The sequence below is a fragment of the Ammospiza caudacuta genome, chromosome Z, assembly GCF_027887145.1.
Source record: "Ammospiza caudacuta isolate bAmmCau1 chromosome Z, bAmmCau1.pri, whole genome shotgun sequence".
Classification (NCBI taxonomy): domain Eukaryota; kingdom Metazoa; phylum Chordata; class Aves; order Passeriformes; family Passerellidae; genus Ammospiza; species Ammospiza caudacuta.
The window spans coordinates 48,095,726-48,115,257 of NC_080632.1; the positions used below are offsets into that span (position 1 = coordinate 48,095,726).

The 19,532-nt window shown below is 36.7% G+C and overlaps 1 protein-coding gene across 2 annotated transcripts in view; it reads right to left on the reverse strand.

Annotated features, from left to right (window-relative positions):
- Nucleotides 1-19,532, reverse strand: part of ERBIN (erbb2 interacting protein) — a 118,104-nt gene that overhangs the window by 34,897 nt on the left and 63,675 nt on the right. For both annotated transcript variants that reach the window (XM_058824351.1, XM_058824350.1), the window contains exons 6-9: nucleotides 11,353-11,431; nucleotides 10,546-10,635; nucleotides 4,286-4,342; nucleotides 159-222 (exon numbers count right to left, since the gene is read on the reverse strand). In XM_058824351.1, the coding sequence (XP_058680334.1) occupies nucleotides 159-222; nucleotides 4,286-4,342; nucleotides 10,546-10,635; nucleotides 11,353-11,431 (290 nt within the window). The remainder of the gene's footprint in view (nucleotides 1-158; nucleotides 223-4,285; nucleotides 4,343-10,545; nucleotides 10,636-11,352; nucleotides 11,432-19,532) is intronic.

Below are 19,532 nucleotides of genomic sequence, written 5' to 3' on the forward strand. Positions count from 1 at the left end.
TTTTTATAATAGGCTCCATAAAGTAGTGTAGGGTATAAATAATGCTTGGAGGCAGAACTCTTAAGATGATGTTCATGTTTTCATATTTGTTAAAAACAGATCAAAGGATAAAAATATTTATAAAAGATGCTGAGCTCTTTAACTAAGTCTAAACTCACCACTTCTGTGAATTCATTACTTCCTAAGTCCAGTCTCTCCAGCTGAGTCAGTCTGGACATAGTTCTGCACAGGAAGGAGATTAATAAAAAATTAGGTCTAAGAAAATACTAGCAACATCAAATCTTCCAGATTTACAAAAATCTAGTAATCAGTATTAAGCAGGGATGCTATTCTGTAACTGGAATGATACCTAATTAAGGATAAAGTATTCACACACTGGTCAACCAGGTAGATATTACTGATCCTGCAGACTGCTGAGCATCATACAAAGCATACACTGCAACACACCCGAGGCTGCATGATGATCATGCAAAAACTAAAGACCAGTAAAGAAATCTTCATGATAATGAGTAATGAATGCAGTGGCGCATCTCTTCTTCTGAGTGGTTCAGCTTTTCATCTCCAGTCACAATATGTCCCTTCAGCAGTCAAAGGCTGGTTAACTACATGTTTTCTTCTCAAAGGAAGACTAGTGACCAGGAGAAGAGCACTGTTGAATCACAGTATGCAACACCACCTTTGTACCTCTCCAGGCTGCTATGCTGCTTCCATGTGATCTGGTTTGGAACTCTAGTTATTTCTCTAGTCACACATTAAATGAGATTACTAAATTGGACTCTGTGACACATAAATACTCTTTAACCTAACTTATGGCAAATGCTAAATCAATGTCTGAAATAAAAGTAAAATCCATTACTTCAAGCTGTGTTTTGGAAAAATTTTTTCTCTATTTAAGTGCACTTTGGGGACCCAATAGAGATTATCTACCACTGCACATGTGGTCACAATGGGTACTTCACAGTCAACAGCAGTTCTACCTGGAAGTATTTTTTAAGAGAGTGTGAATCCCTCATATGAAAACATTAATATATTTAGTTAACAAGAGATTTTCACAGAACAATTAGTAGTATATAAAAATCACAATTAGTAGTATATAAAAATGTCATATATAAACTGCAACTATGTTCATACTATAAAATTCTGGAAAAATTAAATGTAAGAGCTTTGAAATGGCAGAGTCTTGTATATTGTCAGAATATCACACACACACAATTTCTTCAAGAAACAATTCCATGAGCATAAGATGCTCTATGCAGCTATTCAAAGCTTCAGTTTTCCCTCAAGTACAGTACAATCTATGGTTGCTCTGAACATACGGTTCAAAAATAATATGCTGGAAAATGTCATATTTACTGAAAGTAATTTAATGTGATTATTAATATTATTCATGGAATAATCTCCAAGGAGGAGACTTCACATCTGTTTAGAAATTTGGTTTTCATGACATTGGAGTAATTAAGCTAGGGACAAACAAGGAATTTAGCATAAGCAGGTAAAGACAAAAGCAGCAGAAGCCTTTTTTGCACTCTACAAATAGCATACACAGGCTTTGAAGGAAAGCCTCTAGCTAACTGTGCTAGAGAAGGAAAAAAAACCCAATAAAACATGAAAATACTATTTTCAGAAGACGCTAAGAAACAAACTCCCTCATTTCTTGAAGGTAATGAATTGGATGACTATCAGAAAGCTAATATTATTTTTCAATTTCTGACAAAACTTATATGAGTCCCTCTGAAATCCTGCAGAAGATTGAGCTCTCAAAGCTTTGTGAGATTATGCCAATATCAATTTTAGCGCTGCATGTTCCTAATAAATTTGCCCCAAAGAGTCTCCCAGGAGCACTGCTGAAGAACTCCTTTCAAAGAATCTAACATAGTATTCTGTAGCTTTTGCAACTCCATAGACCACACTATGCAAACCAATGTTATGTAACAATGACAGGATGACAAGTTAACTTTATTGACTTGGGGCCCTTTTTTCCCTTGCCCAAATGACTCTGATCTAGCAATCAGATCTGCTCAATGACAAAACATACACAAATGTGTTTGCAAGATGAGGGTGTCCAAAATATTCCCTCCTCTCCCTGCTGTTTACATAATAGCACTATCATATATTCTAGGATTAATATCTTCTTGCTTTTCTGTCAAGACAAAATGCAAGCAAGGCTTCCAATAATGTTACTGTTAGCAAGAAAATTCAATGCCAAATGATGTTGAAACAAACATTAACTAGATCAGAGAGTAACACCTATTTTCATCTTTGACAAGGTGCTGCATAATCCCTCCCATAAACTGAAAGCCTCTTTCATAATTCATATTATTGAACTTGGCATCAATTAAACTCAATTCTAAGGGATCAGATAGCCTAAATTATGTCTCAAATTCTGTTGTTGTATACAGACAGCTTCACTAAGGTTAACAGTAGAGCTTATATCAAGCTGCATACAATTCAAAGGGAGTGTGCATCATGGCAAGATTGGGCCCTGCATCACTGTAATTATACTCTCAAATAACCTGCTTCTTTCTAAAATGCTAACTCTCTTTATTAAAAATTAGGCCACAGAAGCTTAAAAAAAAAAAAAAGAAGTACCATATTTTTACTGGACCATCTTTCCAATTTACCCATCAGAAAAATGCCTCTAAAATAGTCCCTGTGTTTTTGCTTTCCTTTCAGTGGAAACAGTTTCATCCAGCTGTTCTGCATTACAATGCTGCCACTTGCAGTCTCTGTCTGTGGATAAGCTCCAAAAAAAATGATACATATTTGGCATAAAGTTTGGCATAAAGTAAGGTTGATGTAGTGTGTTGGCATTGATTACTCATTTTGATTAACATTCTTTCAAGCACTTCATACTTCAGTGTCCAAAATTATGTGCATGTTTTACTCAGAAAGAGGGCTAGTTTGATGCTGCACAATTTATCCAAATATATTTCCTATTACAAATAGGAAAGAATTTGCTGTAAGAACATTAGAAAGATGAGAATCACAGGAAAACCAGAAATATATTGGCATTCTATAGCAAAAATATTAGGACCTACTGCTGTATCTTATTAACTGCTTTGAATTTCCTACACTTTTTAAACCTGTATTACATCTTCTATAAGAGTACCAGAATAGAATAATAAAGCTGGCAGCTCAGCAGGTACCATAGATTATTATGGGACAGAAGATCTCTTCATGAGAGTCACTGTTTAGTTTTCAATCAAGAACAGAACTCTGAAAACACTGAAGTCAGCAAAAAGTTTGCCAGCACCTTCGACAGAGTTTGACTTAAACACATGAAAGCATATATTACTGTCTAATTACTGAAGAACAAACTACATTTTTAGAAATATTTCATGTAATTTATGCTCTTAGTGTTAATTATGGCAGGTAAGGTCAGAGTGATCTTATAAACAAAATATCTATTAGCTGTAAGTTTTAATTATAGCTACTGTTACTCAGTTGGGAGGAACTTAATTTAGAGAGCTACCACTCTAAATTATATGTCCTGTAATTTTTTCTGCTAAAAACTAATGATAGCAGAGAGAGCTGAATAGAATTGAGAGTATTTATACCACAGAATGCTTCACATTTTGAAGATGTAAATTCACACTTTCTGATGCTGTACATGTCATTCTAGATAGGAGTTCTGGCTTGTTTATACTGCAGACTCCACAGTACAGTATCTAGGCACTTAAAAAGGGAATCCCAATAGAACATAACCCTTGATCATGTCTTACGCATATAATTAGCTACAGTCACTAAAAATCTGGCTGTTGTATTTGAAGAGCTGGCAGTTTCCACTTCAGCCTACAGCATTCAAGTGCTTCCTAGCATGAACTAGACAGAGCAACTATTCAGTTGTTAGCGCCTCCTGTTCTCCACCGAAACTACTTACATCCACCAAAAACAGCAACTCTACCAATTTCTGTTGCCAGAGAAAGATCACTTTTACAGTACACCACAATGTATTCGTGATTCTGTGGGTGGCTATTCACATCCCATCTTTGGGATCTGTTTCTTTCTTCATTGACCTCTTGTATATTTGTTAAGCTGCTTGGAGCTCCAGAGTCCTAGTTGGAAAATACTGAGCATTGCTCTTGCTCATAGAAACAGCAGGAACTGCATCACCATCAGCCTAGGCTTGTTTGATGAAGTAAGTGAGAAGTGCCTATGCTTGTTTGATGAAGTAAGTGAGAATTGCAAGGCAGGGACTAGAAAAATGCTAGATTTTAGGAGAGAGGTAGAATGGATTAATGTTAAAACAAATGCTGTAGAATTCCTAGAACTATATAATACTTACTTTGGCAATATTTTTAACTGGTTTTCTCTAAGTTCCAATATCTGGAGTTTAGTTAATCTGTAACAGAAAGGCATAACAAATTACTACAATATTCTGTATTTAGTGACAAAAGCAATCTCTGACCTTACTTATATGATAGAAATAAAAGAAAAAAAAATCTGTAAGTTTGAAATTTTTTTCCTGTAACATTGAGGTGAAATTTTGTGCAAAATTTGCATGTTATTTTAAATTCATTGGCTGGAGCTTGATTTTGACAAAGCAACAAACAAAATAGATTTTGTCTGCTTTTCTGCACCTGTTTGGACACAATTTTTTCCTTCATCCCAAAAATTTTGAAACACTACATTGGATTAATTATGGGTACATGTTACCATCATAATGAAAAGTACACAGGAAGTAAGAGAAAGGATCATTTTGCACAACTAAAGATGTTCAATTTCTACTACTGGCAAGGTATCAAAGAGTTTAATACAAAAAGTCTTATCGAAGGAATACCTGGAGTCTTCCACCTGATAGCTTTAAATTAATCTTGGATTTCCTTTCATATTCTCTTTCTAGTCAGCTTCTGAATCCATTTTGACATTTCTGTCAAAAAGGTCAAGGTAGTTTGACCTTTTTTTCAGTAAATCCTTGGTTGCAAGACAAATAACCTCTAAATCCCAACTCAACTGCTTAGCCAAGTTAAGTTCCAAGCAGTCTTGACATACATGACTGTCCTTCCCAGTGAATTTTTTTGTATTGGGACAGAAGTGACAAAGCTCTATTTGTTAAAAAAAAATTAAGAAACTGATTTAGTTTAAATACAGATAGGATTGTAACGACAAGAGTTCTACATGTGACCCACTGACAGCCCTCACACAACACAGATTCAGGTCCCTGAATCAGAAAGGAGCTTGGTGAGTAGACCAGTCTTTCCTGAAGGTGCTTAACTTAGTGCATTGTAAGAACAGAGACAAAAACCTTAATTCTACTTAAGTGGTACGAACTATATTTTGTGTAGAAATAGAAAGCAGAAAACAGTATTTATTTTTCCTCTAGATATTCACTCATTTTGGATTGCTCACTTTGAAAGCAGCGATCTGCCGTGCCCACAAATAACCTAAGAATGTAAGAGTCACCTTGAAAGAGAAGAGAGGTCAGTGCAGCCCAGCACTGCAAGCAGCCCTCACCATCTGGTAGCAACTGCTGGAGGGGAACCTCCTCCCTCCAGCTTTAAAAAAAACCCACAAAAACCCAATACCCTAACAGTGGTGAAAGAATACCCTAATAAAAACCCCATTCCTGGTAATAGCCCTGCTGTTCACCTAGAACATAAGTGGGAAAGACCTCCTAGGCCTACCATACCAGCACCCTAAGATACCAATCTAGTGCAAAACAGAACTTTAAGAACCCTCAGACATGAATGAACAATTTGGGCTTCGATTTCTAAACCAAGCACTGCATCAAGCTTCAGCTGTTGTTTTGCTTTGATGACAGGGAAGATAGCTACACAGTTTGTAGTTTTTTCTTCACAACTCATGTATGCAGTCAAATTTCCACAGAATGCAATGGCAGCAAATCTCCCTTCATATGCTAAACTATAAATATGCACACCCACACTTCACTGACTTTAGCCAGAATTGACTGTGTGACGCTGGCAATAAGCTAACTCTGTGAACTTAAAGATTGACTTTGGTGACAGAAATGTTTATAGCTTTGTCACCTTGTTCCTGTTCTAATCTTTCTTCAGCTATTCCTAAGAGACCAAAGATATAAATATTGAATTTCTTATGCGTAGAGCTTCACAGAAGCTACTAGGAAAACATTCTCAACCTTTCCTAGGTGGGAGATACAGGCTGTGTCTCAACATGTAATTTTCTTCCAGTAATTGATGAGAAATACTTGACTGAAGCAGTTGTCACCTCTTCCACTATTGAATCTTGAAAAGCTAATTGAAGATTAAAATAATAACGAACATCAAATACTAGGTCTAGCTGTTTTTTCAGTTGCTGGTGCTAAGCATCCAGCATCCATCCAGGCTGAGCATCAAGAAATGCAATAAGGCACCTGAAGAAGTGGCATTTAATTTGGAAAAGAAATAAAGAACTAATTCACCTATACTAAAGGAAAAATGGAATTCATAGTAGCAGATTGTCTATTATCTGGGCCATTCTGAGGAAAAGATCTGTTCTACTTCTACAGAAATATTGAATTTTTGAACTTGAAAAACCCATCAACACAGACCTATCTGCACATCACCAATGCACAAAGCTGTAACAGGTATTATTCAACTGGATGTACTCATTCTAAGTATAATAGCCTAAAAATTGTTTTTTTTCAGTAACGTTCTTTAATCATAACCATCTTAGCCTGCACTTTAAATGCAACAAAACTTTTCAATAAAATAAAATCTCTACATGAACAATTTCCCAGGAGAAGATCAATATCCTTCTTAAATCTAATTTCATAAACTATACTACCTGTAAAAAATGTAGAAGAAACATACAGCAGGCACACTTGACACTTGCTGTGTGACAGGCAGTAATTCCTTGGAAATATAAAAATATTGCATTGAGAGATGTTCTTTACTTTACACCTCCTCTGCAGTTTTCCTAAAGCAGAATCTTTTTATTTTAAATTGTTACTAAAATGCAAAGGAAAGCAGAATAAAAACTATGCATGTTAAAGGCTGCATTTATGAAAGTTTCTACAAAACACATATATACATATGTATATATGTAACTAAATACACACACATATATATACATACATGTAACTAAATTTTATTATCACTGTACATTTACATAAAAAAATATCCCGCAGTAGATACTACTAAAACTATCTACTACTGGCAAATTGTTGAGAAAGTAGAAATAAAGTAAATTAATTGCAACATCCAGTAAAGAAGCAATATCCCATTATAGACAATATCCCATTAATGCCAGATTTTTAGAATTACACTGAAGATAAATCCTTGTTTATCTTACACACCCATTAGTAAAAAATGTTTAAAAAAATGTTTAAAACCCTGTCTCAAAATGAGCAAGAAGTGAGTTTCAAGCATTTTCTGCTTATATATTTGCATATTTGAATGTAAATATACATTATGTATTCAGATACAACATGTGCGATTTTCTTAGGCAAGGATAATAGTTCTCAAATATTTGTGCATTGGCATGAAGGCTAATGCCACGATCTGTGCCAATATGAATGCATTCAAATTTCCATTTGGGAATGGAGGAAAAGGCCCTACTTCGTCACCTGAGAATTCCAAAGGACCGGGCACATCATATGAAAAGTCTGGTGACTTATTAAACCTAACAGGCTGGACAAAAATAACATCATTGAAAGACAGCCAATATACAATTCTTAAAAAAAGGGGGGAAAGATGGCATAATCTTGACCTCACAATTATGAAAATCTTTAGCAAAAATTCTGAAGATGAGAATAAAGCATGGAGATAAATCCAACAAAATACTGCATGGATATACTAAAAGTGCTTCCATTATAAAAATTTTTTTCCTAACCAGGCTGAGTGTTAGGTTAGTAGTAATAGAGGTGCTCAAAGACCTTTTCTAGGACTATCCCGTTCAATATTTTTTAATAGAAATCTTCTAAGATCAGAAAAATATTTAACTTGGCTTATGTCACAGACAATACAGTGATTTAGTAAGACACTGCAGGGGGGAAAAACCTGTACAGCCTTAAGGACTAAACAAAAATTTAAAAAAGGACATGATACCATTGCACCAAGCCAAGTACTTAGGATTTCCTTGTAGGCATCAGCCATTTCTAACTGAACTGTCCAACACATCATTTAATCATGTAGGAAATTACACTAGGCAGCTGCAAAAAGGATAATTGGAACACTGAAGCACAACCACAGACATTTCCAAGAGAAACAAGAAGATAATCATGACACTGTACAAGCCATGAAGAAATCTCAATTCAAATTCTAAATATAGCTATAGATGTCATCATCCTCTGTCAAAAAGAAGATGAATTAAAACTGAAACCTGTTCCAAGATATATTAATATACTCAGACACAAAGGAAAACCTACCACACCAGAAGAAAGCAGAATTTTATTTAGTCTAATAGACTGAGGGATGTGAGAACACTACAAATACAGCAGGTGAGAGAATGGGAGACAACATTTGTGAGAAATGGCAGCAATTAAACTGTAGAAATGATGAACACTCAAGAGAGAAAGAGATGTAAGAAACCAGGTTTCTAACTTGACACACAGAGCATAAAAACCTTGTTAGCTGTAATATGTGTTGGCTTAGCTTTTAGGAGGCAGTATTATTGACAATAGTTGCCAGTAACAGCAGGCAACAGAACTCAGTTACTTCACCTATTCCTAAACAATTAAAAGTACTAGCTATATGGTTGTATACAAAAAAATTAATGCACCAAACTGGAAGAAACTGAAGGCTTGTCATTTATGAGATTAAACATTTCAACAGCTTCTAGGAGAGTTTTTTTTGTTTGTTTGTTTATAAAAGAAGTATTTCCATATTCTGAAGCAGAAGTTAAAAGACTTTGCACTAGAATGTATTTTTACCTAGATGGAAAATAGTGGGATGGCAGAGCAGTCTTATTACTTATGGAAATAGTGAATGTCAGAGGGGTCTGAACCTTACTTTGAAATGGTATTTTAATGTTTCATTGCTTTCCATTTTATTTGATCCAAACATTGTCTTCCTGTAGAACACTATGTTTCCTATGCAACACTATTTCAGCAGGTAAACTTACATATCATGAATACTTCAAATTCATTCTCCTAGGTATACAAAAGGATGCTGCAAATCACTACATTTTAACAAACAAGGCAGAATTCTTCATAACTATGAAGAGAAACATTACAATGAAGAAATGGCTTTGAAGTTGTCTTCAGTAACTGACTTATTCTTATGATATTAGTAATTAATGACTTTACCATTTCACTAAACATTAAGCATTATAAAAGCTGACAGTGACAAAAAAATATGACAATTTTTGATGCTTATTATGTGTAGGATTTACTACTTAAACGATCAGCCGTGTCAACCTCAACCCTTCAAGTTTATCTGTAGTGCATGTTTTAATTATGAAAATCTTGCCATTTGGTCAGACTATTAAAAAACAGAAGAGAAAAAAGCATAGACAATCATTAGAATTCCAACAAGATTATGCATATTCCAGATATTCTTCAACCTTAATGAAGTCTTCTGAAAAGCAAACTGTGTGCTTCAGGAAAAAAAAAGCATGACACTAATGCATCTGCATCATAAGCAGATGTTTTGATAGCTGAATATGTAGCAGATCTGGTGCTCTTAGACATTCATTAACTAGTAACAGAGAAGAGCAAGCCAACAGCTCTGATCACAGATGACTAATAAATTAATGGTCACTAGTGGAGAGCACCTGTGCCTATGTTCCATTGCTCATCTCCTCATCCGCCCAACTGCTGCAGCACTATCTGGGGGCTGTGCTAATCTCTTGCAAACTGTGCTGACACAAATAAAATTATATGGCCTAAGGCATATAATAATAATTTTCACTCAGCAACACAATTGCTTAACTAATTGCTGGATTTTCTAAAAGAGATTCTTGCTGGACATGGGATGGGTCAGGAAAGTAACAATCTAGGAGAAAAGGGTATAAAATAAAAATGGAGAGGGGAAAACTGCAGAGATGGCTAAAGTGGTGTGATATGGACAGCTTAACCTATGCTCATCTAGAAGTTTTCCTTTTATGAGTATTACCCTTTCACTTTTGCTCACAAGATTTAATCTATTTTACAGAGGTATTTATCTTGTACTAAAACTATGACATGTAACAGTTTTGCATGGTCAGAATGCACCATAAATACGCCAGGTTTTTCAGAAATATTCCTAACAAAAAAGGACTTGAGACTTATAGTTGTGCATGAAGTAATTTGTGCAGCCAGGACAGGCAGGACAAGTGGAATTACAGTAGTCGTTATTTGCTTCACTCCAATTACTACATGACAAGCAACATAAATTTCAAAAAGAATTCCTTACTTACCATACTAGTGTTGGAAAAGAAACAAGAATGTAAATGAGTTTTACACCCTTCATAAGCATTCTGTCTGTCCTTCAGAATTCAAAATTAAAAGCTGCTGATACAGATTCAAGGCTTTTTTTCCCTGTAACTATTGCAAATTCCTAATGTACACTTCCCATTCTTCGGTACCCACTTTTCTTCAGAAACAGAAGAAACTGCTCTGCAGAAACTTAAAACTAATGTAGATGTGAAGTTTCACGTTCAACATACCTTCCAAAATTGGCTGGCAAAAACTCAAGGAAAGCATCATTCAGGTACAGCTGTGTTAGGTTTAACAGTTGAGAAAATCCATCTGGCAGCCTATATAGAAGTAAAATAACATGGTACCTTAGTTTCAATTATTTTCAGGGCATTAAGTCATATTTTCTTAAGCAGCAGTATAGTACTGACATCCTACATATTGATAAAATTAAAATTGAGGGGGTGATTTCTTTAAAGTCACACTAGACAGTTGTTCTCTATAAGATGAGTTTCAAAATTATTTTAAGTATTGAGAACAATATCTACAAGCAATAAGAACTACAAATAGATGCAGTCATGCAACAAACTGGTGATCTCCTGACACGTAATGAGAAGAAGGCATTAATTAGAAACAACAGGATAAATTTAAAAATACACAATTCCCTTTTCCCCCAGAAGAGATATGTTTTATCTCTGGCAGTAGAGATTTCTGGTAAATTAATTTTGTCACTATAGCAGAAATGCATATTAAACCAGAATTCATTTTTGTTATTAAGAAAACTCTTCACACACTTCTCTACAGTCACAGAGAAGTGATGGATTTTAACAAGCTGGAAAGCTACATGGTATAATGAAGGATAGTTCACAAAGCCTATTAACTTTGGGAAAGTACTTTAATGAGATAGCTATACCAGATCGCTGTGCAACAAGGTTAATGAAGGTATTTCTCAGGGAACTCTGCTCTCGCCTCCAAGGGCTGGCACACATCTTGGGGCAAATTCAAGACTCAGTAGTATTTGCACAAAATATAAAACATCAAAATATGTACAAACTTACTTTGAAATTGGATTTACGCTTGCCTCGACAACTGTCAAGACTTTACAGTTTTTTATATTTTCTGGAAACTCCTGTATGCCTGCAAGATGCAGAAAGGGGTAGAAAAACAGCCTTTAATTACTAGATTCCACAACATCCATTAAAATTATGCACATGAAACCACTAGCTGTAAAAACTTTGATTCATTTAGCAACTAGTGAACTGTTTTTCTGATGTCTCATTTTACATACAGTTTTCATTAAAGAAATACTCCTACACAATATAATTTTTTACTACACTATTCCTAAAGCTTTTCATGTTTCAGGTTTGCAAACACACAGTACACTAAATTCCCATTGCTTATTGCCAAATATTGAAGTATTTGTAGTTTAGAATGTACTTAAGAACCTCTGTCCCAATATAATTTATTTTTAAAAAGGCAATCACTTGTTAGCATGAATTTTCCAATGGAATCTGCTTATCAAATCAATGGCTTGTATAACATCCAGGTGAAATGGTAAGGATTCAAATCTTTAAGTATTCTTACAGCTTCACAGTTCTGAACAGATATCCATCCCAAAATGTGATGTATGCTTGCTGTTAACTTCTAGATCATTTAAGAGGAGGACAAAAAATGCTCCAGGCACACTTATGTTTGAAAATTAAAACAATAAGCAACCTCCTTTTTTTCCAAGATTGTCTGTGAAAATGCCAGAGTGGAGCAGCATTCCACATATCTGACACATCTCTATTTGTCAGAAACTGATAAAGCAGGCCTTGAATATGACGTGTATCCATCACATTCTACCGAACCATTCTACCATGCAAAACCTTCACCTCTATCTTTACTCTATATGCCATTTTAAAAAAATTAAAGTAAACCCACTGCTATCACAACTGCAGTTGCTTTTGCAACATGTTCTTATACCCTGGGACAGGTGCTTTTATTTTAAATATATTTGTCCTAAATACAATAACCATTCATACTGGTATCATTCTACCTGGATTAAGCACTTTGCACGGCAGCGCACCAGCAACGTGTCCAAAAACACCAACACAAACCCACTGGCAAAGGTAAAAAAGTCCTTGCCATGAACATTTTGGGGACAGTGAAATGGTTCAATGTAAAAAACAAATACGGTTTCATAACCCGGAATGATAACACAGAACATATGTTTGTTCATCAGACTGCTATAAAAATGAATAATCCCCAGAAATACCTCCACAGTCTAGGAGATGGAGAAATTGTGGAATTTAATGTAATACAAGGAAGAAAAGGCCCCCAAGCAGCTGATGTGACAGGACGTGGTGGAGTTCCAGTGCAAGGTAGTAAACATGCACCAAACTGCAAACATGCAAAATATTATCCACATCACAGAAGTCCTCTGCACACCTGCCAAGAACATAGAACCCAAAACAAACAACCACCAAGCCCAAGCAATAGCCTAAAAGCAAGAAGAGCACAGAACACAGGCAAGCTGTCCTGCATCCAAAAGCCCATGTCAATAATGAAAGAACCTTCCAGTCCAGTAAGTTCCACTTCTTCTCATACCCCAATTCCTGTGGCCTTCCTGCCTCCCTCCCACTTTCCTCTTTTCCTTTCCATTGTCCTATTACCCCTTTTTTATGTTCCCACAAATTCCTACCACTCCTTCCCCTCTTCCATGGTCTCCCTCCACTAATCCCTTTCCCCAGAGTTCCTTCATAATACCACAGCAAGTGCGATTAGGAGGGAAAGAAAGGAAAGTTTCCCTAAAGTAACCATCTTTTTCTTAAAGTAATGATTTCTATTTGGAGTTTCTAACAGGCACACCATCACCTACACTATCTTGCACAGAGTCTATCACATCCAACCACTTTACCACAGGAGACAGAGAAACAGCCCCTGCTGAAGAAATCTCCTGACTCTGTTTCCTGATAAATTGTCCTAAGAAAACCCCACATCCCTCCTGCCAGCTCTAAGATATTCCAGAAAGTCTGTTTGAACATTGAGGACTCAGAATTGTTTGCATTTTGAAAATTGTCTTATGGGTGCTTTTGATTGTTTTGGTCATTTTGTGTTGATTCAGTGAATCCTTCAGAAAAGCTTTCTTAATAACATAAACAATGGGGAATTGTTGAGGCCCTGGGGGGGCATCTCCTAAGTTACACTCCATTGGCTCCTGCCCCTGTTCCTATGTCTGAACATAGGTGCTTCTGAGCCACTCCCTCACTTTTCCCTGATTGGGCCTCACCTTTGTACTGCCTGAGACCAAGGTCAGCCCCGAGGGCCCCTAGGGGGAGAAAGTGGGACCCTCAGGGGGGTGTGTCTGTCTGGAACCTGAACATCTCACTGCACGGCTGAATTAAACATCTATGGATATTATGCAAAGGCCCTTTTCGCTTCTTTACCTGGGACTTTACTAGCGGCAATTCAGGCTGCAACACATCAGGACTTAAGAGATGGCAGAAGACAAGTAAAGCAGTGACAAAACACAAACTTTAACCAATTGGTGATAATGACTGGCAAAGCTACTGTGCTGACTTCTCCATAAATTCAACTAAAGCAGTGACACCATTTCTTTAAAAATAGACTTTTAGGTCTTTATTGACAGGAACCTGTTTGTCATACTACCATTGAAATTATTACTTTTATTATTGTTATAATAAGTAATAATATTACTTATTATTATTATATTGTAATAATAATTATTATTATTACAAAGCAGAGCATTGTACTCTGTTACTCAAATGTGAAAGGCAAGAAAAAAACCATGACATTCAGTTAATCCAGGAGTTCAAATACACCTAAGTATCACGGACACTTTTGGGAAATAACTTGCTAAACTCAGAAGCAGATGAGACCAGGAAGAACAGAACCATCAGCGGTAAAACATGCCAACATTTCTGACGCTTCCTGAGTAGCATGCATGTTTATGCACAGGCACAGGTGTAAACAAAAATACAGCTTTATATACACACACACACATATATACACACATGTGTGAGTGCATGTCCATGTGTGTGAGTTCAGCCATGTGAAGTTTACTGGGTCTGAGGAGTCAAAGCAGAAGATGGCAATGGGATACTAATTTAATTAATTTCCATTAGTCAGTACAAAATCAAAATTAAAAAGGTAATATTTATCATGTTATAAAGTTCTGTTTCTGTAAAGCAATAGTGTTATTTTTGAGTCCAAGAAAGATTAGGAAACTACCATAGACAAAAGAGAACCATATCTTATTTACTGCTGTCATATACTCTTTAATAAAAAGAGAAACACACTTCCAAGAAACTCAAATATACATGATCTTAATTCCAGTTGTAGCAATAAATCTCATTCAGCAAAAGAAATATCCATACATGGAAAGCATCTAACATGACAATACCCTGCACCTGTAGAAATGAAGTTACAGATGATTTGTACGAAATGGCCTTCTGGTGTCTGAAAAATAAATCAAAACCTCTTTATTGCTGAGGATACAAATTTACCTTCTTAAAATAAGCATTTACACTAATCAAAGTAAACCACTGCTAAGCTCTTCCTTGGAGGCCAAGCTGTGTCTCAGACTCACCCTGTGCCCTTAGTTTAGCTGTTTGAATCATACTGAGAGATTCTCTAAGCTTAGTTTTTCTGAGAGATGGTCTCACTACTGGCCTTGGCTTGGTCCTTGGATAAAAAATTGCTCTTGTCCAACACATTAAACCTTGTGTTTATAATATTAGTTTCCACTGTCTGTGTCATGAACTCATGGAAGCACAGAAAGCTTAAATTTGTGGTAACTACCTAAAAACCAAAACACATAGCACATCTACTAGAGGGGAGAATGTCAATTTAAGCTTACTCTCAAAACAACAGCCAAATAAAATATTAGCTATCCAAATACAGACATGTTAAATCAGCATGCTTTTATACATAATCAGAGGACACTACAGTAGTCCCCTATTTGACTATGCCTTGGGCAAGAGACAGCAACAGTTTTAACAACAAATTAATAACAGAAATTCAGCTGATATGAGAAACCTAACAATGAGGGAGCCTGGGAACTTAATTTTGCATTTTCTTCAAGCCAGAATCATCATGGTACATACCATCTGAAGCAACCTCACTGAGTACTTCAGTACAGATAAATGGCCATCATTCAATATTGAGAATGACAGTATGAAATATACCTAATATTTGTAATATACATTCAGAAACTAGGGGAAAAAATCCAGAGACTGCTACTCTCTACAATGTGATAGGAAGTTGCATTTACTGACTGGCTATGTAACAATGTTCTGACCACTCCCTTTTCCTCAGCTATACTCCTCCTGCATGCTACAAACATGCAGTTATTGTTGGATTAGTATTGTTTCATTTCTCCCACCAAGAAAAATTCAAAAACCAAGTAGAAAGCAGAATAAATAAGAAGACAGAGAGACATGAGAAAAAGATATGAGGAAAATGGGGTTGTAAAGAGTGCTATTGTAAGAGGAATTGTTGCTTGCTTTTCTGCTTTACATCTGTCCTCAAAGCTCAGCAAATCTCAAGGGATTCTGTGACCACATACACCTTTACTCATTTTTAACATTGTGCTAATTAATCCACTTGATAGATAACTCAATCCTTCCATAAGCCTCTCATTAGTTGAGTACTGCAAATTGAGATCCACATTCCTTCTAAATCCTGTTTTTCTTTTGGGGTTTTTACTGCTTTCTCTGTACACTGATACCCAAGGATTACAGAATACAGTGCAACAGTTCACCTGGTCAGTTGCAGCCTTATTCTACTTCCACTGAAAAGCATTATATGAACAGATTCTTCAACATATCATTAATTTTGTATTTTACATGGTAACAATCACTATGCCAAACACATTTCAGTGCTCAATTTGTTTATAGATCACGCTCACTGTTTTTCAAAAAAATACAAACCATTGTGCCTGTAGACATGAACATTTGCGGAGCACAGTATCACAACCAACAATTTGCTGATAATCTTTAACCACCAGATCCAAACTGATTTGGGAGCAAAGTTCTTTTTGTAGTGTAGTTTGCCACAGAAGTTAGATTTATGTAATAGCTTTTAGCATTCACTTGACTGTTCTTTTCTCCTCGTTTTCAAGCCCTTTTAAACTCGCTGCCAGTTTTTATCAAAAACAACATTATGCCCCCTCAACAACAACAACACCCCACCCCTCCAAAACAACAACAAAAAAATCAACAAGGAAAAAACAAAGAAACAAAAAACCCCCCACCCACCCCCAAAAAAACAACACAACCCCCCCCAAAAAAATCCCAAAACAAAACACAAAAACAAACCCCAAAGCAACAAACAAAAAGACCAAACAAAAGTTTAAACAAACAAACAAATACAACAAACAAACCAAACCAAACAAAAAAAAAATTCTCTGAAAGAATGTTTAAGAACATTTGGCAATAAGGTAAGAAGGAGGAATTTAAAATTCTTGTCTGAATTAAGCCAAAAGCAGAAAGCATTCATCATTCAGAACTCTACTTGGCAAAACCTCACTATCTAACCTTGTGGTATTCAATTACGATCCAAGACCAGCTGTAGCACATGCCCAAAGGACATACCAAAAAGGTCATACAGGGATTTTGGGTCAACAAACACAAATCTGGAGGCAATCAACTCAGTTCTTGATCACATAACATGACTGAAATACAGCATTTCACCTCATTTCTAACTCCTTGGAGAGCGATGATTTTTATTTTTTTTCCATAGCCTGTCACAGCAAGTGTGCACAAATGTCCTTCCTCTTGGATTAAGGACGGTAACTATAACAGGGTCCCCCTCACCATCTGGAGTTACACTCATCTCCTCCCCTACATGGCACAATCTTCTCCTATCACTAGGATCAGTGTAACTTGCAGAGCAAGAGAAAAAACTGAGACAATTTTTTTCTCTCCATCAGGAAAGATTTTTTTCACTCAAATACTGGCAATTCCATCTCTATAGAAAAGATGGGCAAGATCCACTGTTAGCAGAATCCTTTACTGCAATGGATCAGTACTGATAATCCTGTATGCTCCTGCTTCAGCCCTAATGCAGACGGGGGCTTCCTCTGCAGCTCATACTGTGGTCATACCTTAATTCAGAAACAAATGCTAAAGTTAGGCATGTCCATTATAGAAACTACCACTGCTATACAGAAGTGGCAGTATCTACTGATTTGTAGTATTCAGAGAGAGTTACACCTCTTCTTAAACAGAAAAATTTAAAATAAGCTTAAATTGAACCAAGAAAAAAATTTTGGTTCAATACATAAAATGCACAGAGCAAGAAAATCACTAACACACGTGAGACCTCTAGAAGCTGTACAGGTGATGTTCCCAAAGGAGTCTGCAGCTAGATCTCTCAGTTTGTAGAAAATGTGAGGGGAAAAATCTCTCTCCAAAAACCAGGGACACGAAAAAGCTCTCTTGGAGCAAAATACATTAAACCACAGCCTGCTGTGCACTTACTCCACTCTGCATCTTTCCAAGTATAGAGAACACACAGGCAAACATACAGTTTCAGTTTGCATGAATACAAATTACCTACTTTCTTCCCTCACCTAGTCTGTTTATCCTGGTCTAACTTCTGGGCAAGCAGCTCCACCACAAAAAGAGAAGCTATTGTTTTGTTCTTCCCCTCAGGCCCCTGCTACAACTGTCTTTCAAGCCCATATGGATGTAACACAGTAAAATATATGAAAGACCTGTTTGCAAAACCTGAAATTTTGAACTGAAAACTTAAAATATAAGTCACAGCCTATATTCTTAGATAATTATGCATTTACATATTTATGTATTTTTCTTTAATGCTGCATACCTTCTGAATGCAAATGAGTGCTTTTCATTATTTGAAGTAAGCAGTGTATTAGAACCCAAACAATTCAATGCACAGTACTGACCCACCTACGCTTACTTTTTGAACATTCATTCCCCTTTTCATACTCTTTCCTTGCTGCAGCTGGTTTCAGACCCAGCAGCATCTCAGGCTTACATGAGATGCAAGTCTCATCTGTAGGACAGCAGTAACACCTTTCCATTACAGTTTTGGGATTTGTGGATTTGGATTTTTATTGCACACATCCTAGCACAGCTAAGACAGTGCAGCAAACATTTAGGGGTCTTCCAAGCATTCCTCCTCAAACCATTTGTAAGATCTTCAGTTTTTAGAGTAAGGTCTCTCTAGGCCTTTTCTAGCCGTGTCTCTTACATAATGTAAATGAGAAGGAATGTGAGTAGCAAGACAGGTTTCTCAATACCTGCTCTGTGGAAAAATAGAATAGCCAGTAATTTTTGAGTCATTCAGCCAGGCTTCTTAAAGACATGCCTGACACAATAATTTACCTAAACTAAAACATGCCAGGGAAGGGTAAAATTGCAAGATGTGGACACTAGCAGAGCTGTTGACAATAGTTGTGGTGATAATGCTGGTTTGGACAATTTCCAAGGTTACATGGTTTTCAATCATGTTTAATTCATGGATGGAATTATGTCAAGTACCCAGAGAAGCACAAAACGTAACCATAGGAAGCTGTTTTGCTTTCCCTGCCCTATCCTCTATTACCCTAGACTGCAAAATCAGTGCTGCATATCCAGTCACTTTTTGCTGTTACATGACAACTGTCACTCAAAGCATACCCTGTTACAAAAATAAAGATACAAGTTTCTCCTTTGCTGAACTGGCAAGGTGCATAGTGACAGTGGTGACACCACCAGTGGCTCCAGTAAGTTCTGGGTGGACTAAACACTAGGTTTGAGCTGGACAGGAGCTTCCTGGGGTCAGGGAAAACTGAGTAACAGCTGAGACGCCTTTCAGGATTGCCAGGAAAGAGCCAAGTCCCAGCAGTTCTTGCAAATGAGAGAGAGCAGTTCTGGAGTGGAGAAAGGAGTAGCTAGGGGAAAAAAATCATGAGAGACTTAAATGGGTCCAGTGAGTGTGAGGAACAGGACATGTGGCTTTAGAAGGAAATGGCACAGGGGTCTCCATAGCAGTCCATGACGAATTGCACAGAGGAGGAGCCACTTCATGCTATGGAGTCATCAACATGCACCTTTTTTGGCAACAAAATTGGGGTCTACCCATTGCAACTGCTGTACTGAGCATGAAACCCCAACAGAGAGGCCACAGCTTCCACACTTGAACAGACCTCCTGAAGTCTCAGAGAGCCATCCAAGCCCTCAGCTGCAGGGAATGCCAGAATGTGGAAGCACTGCTAGAACCCAAA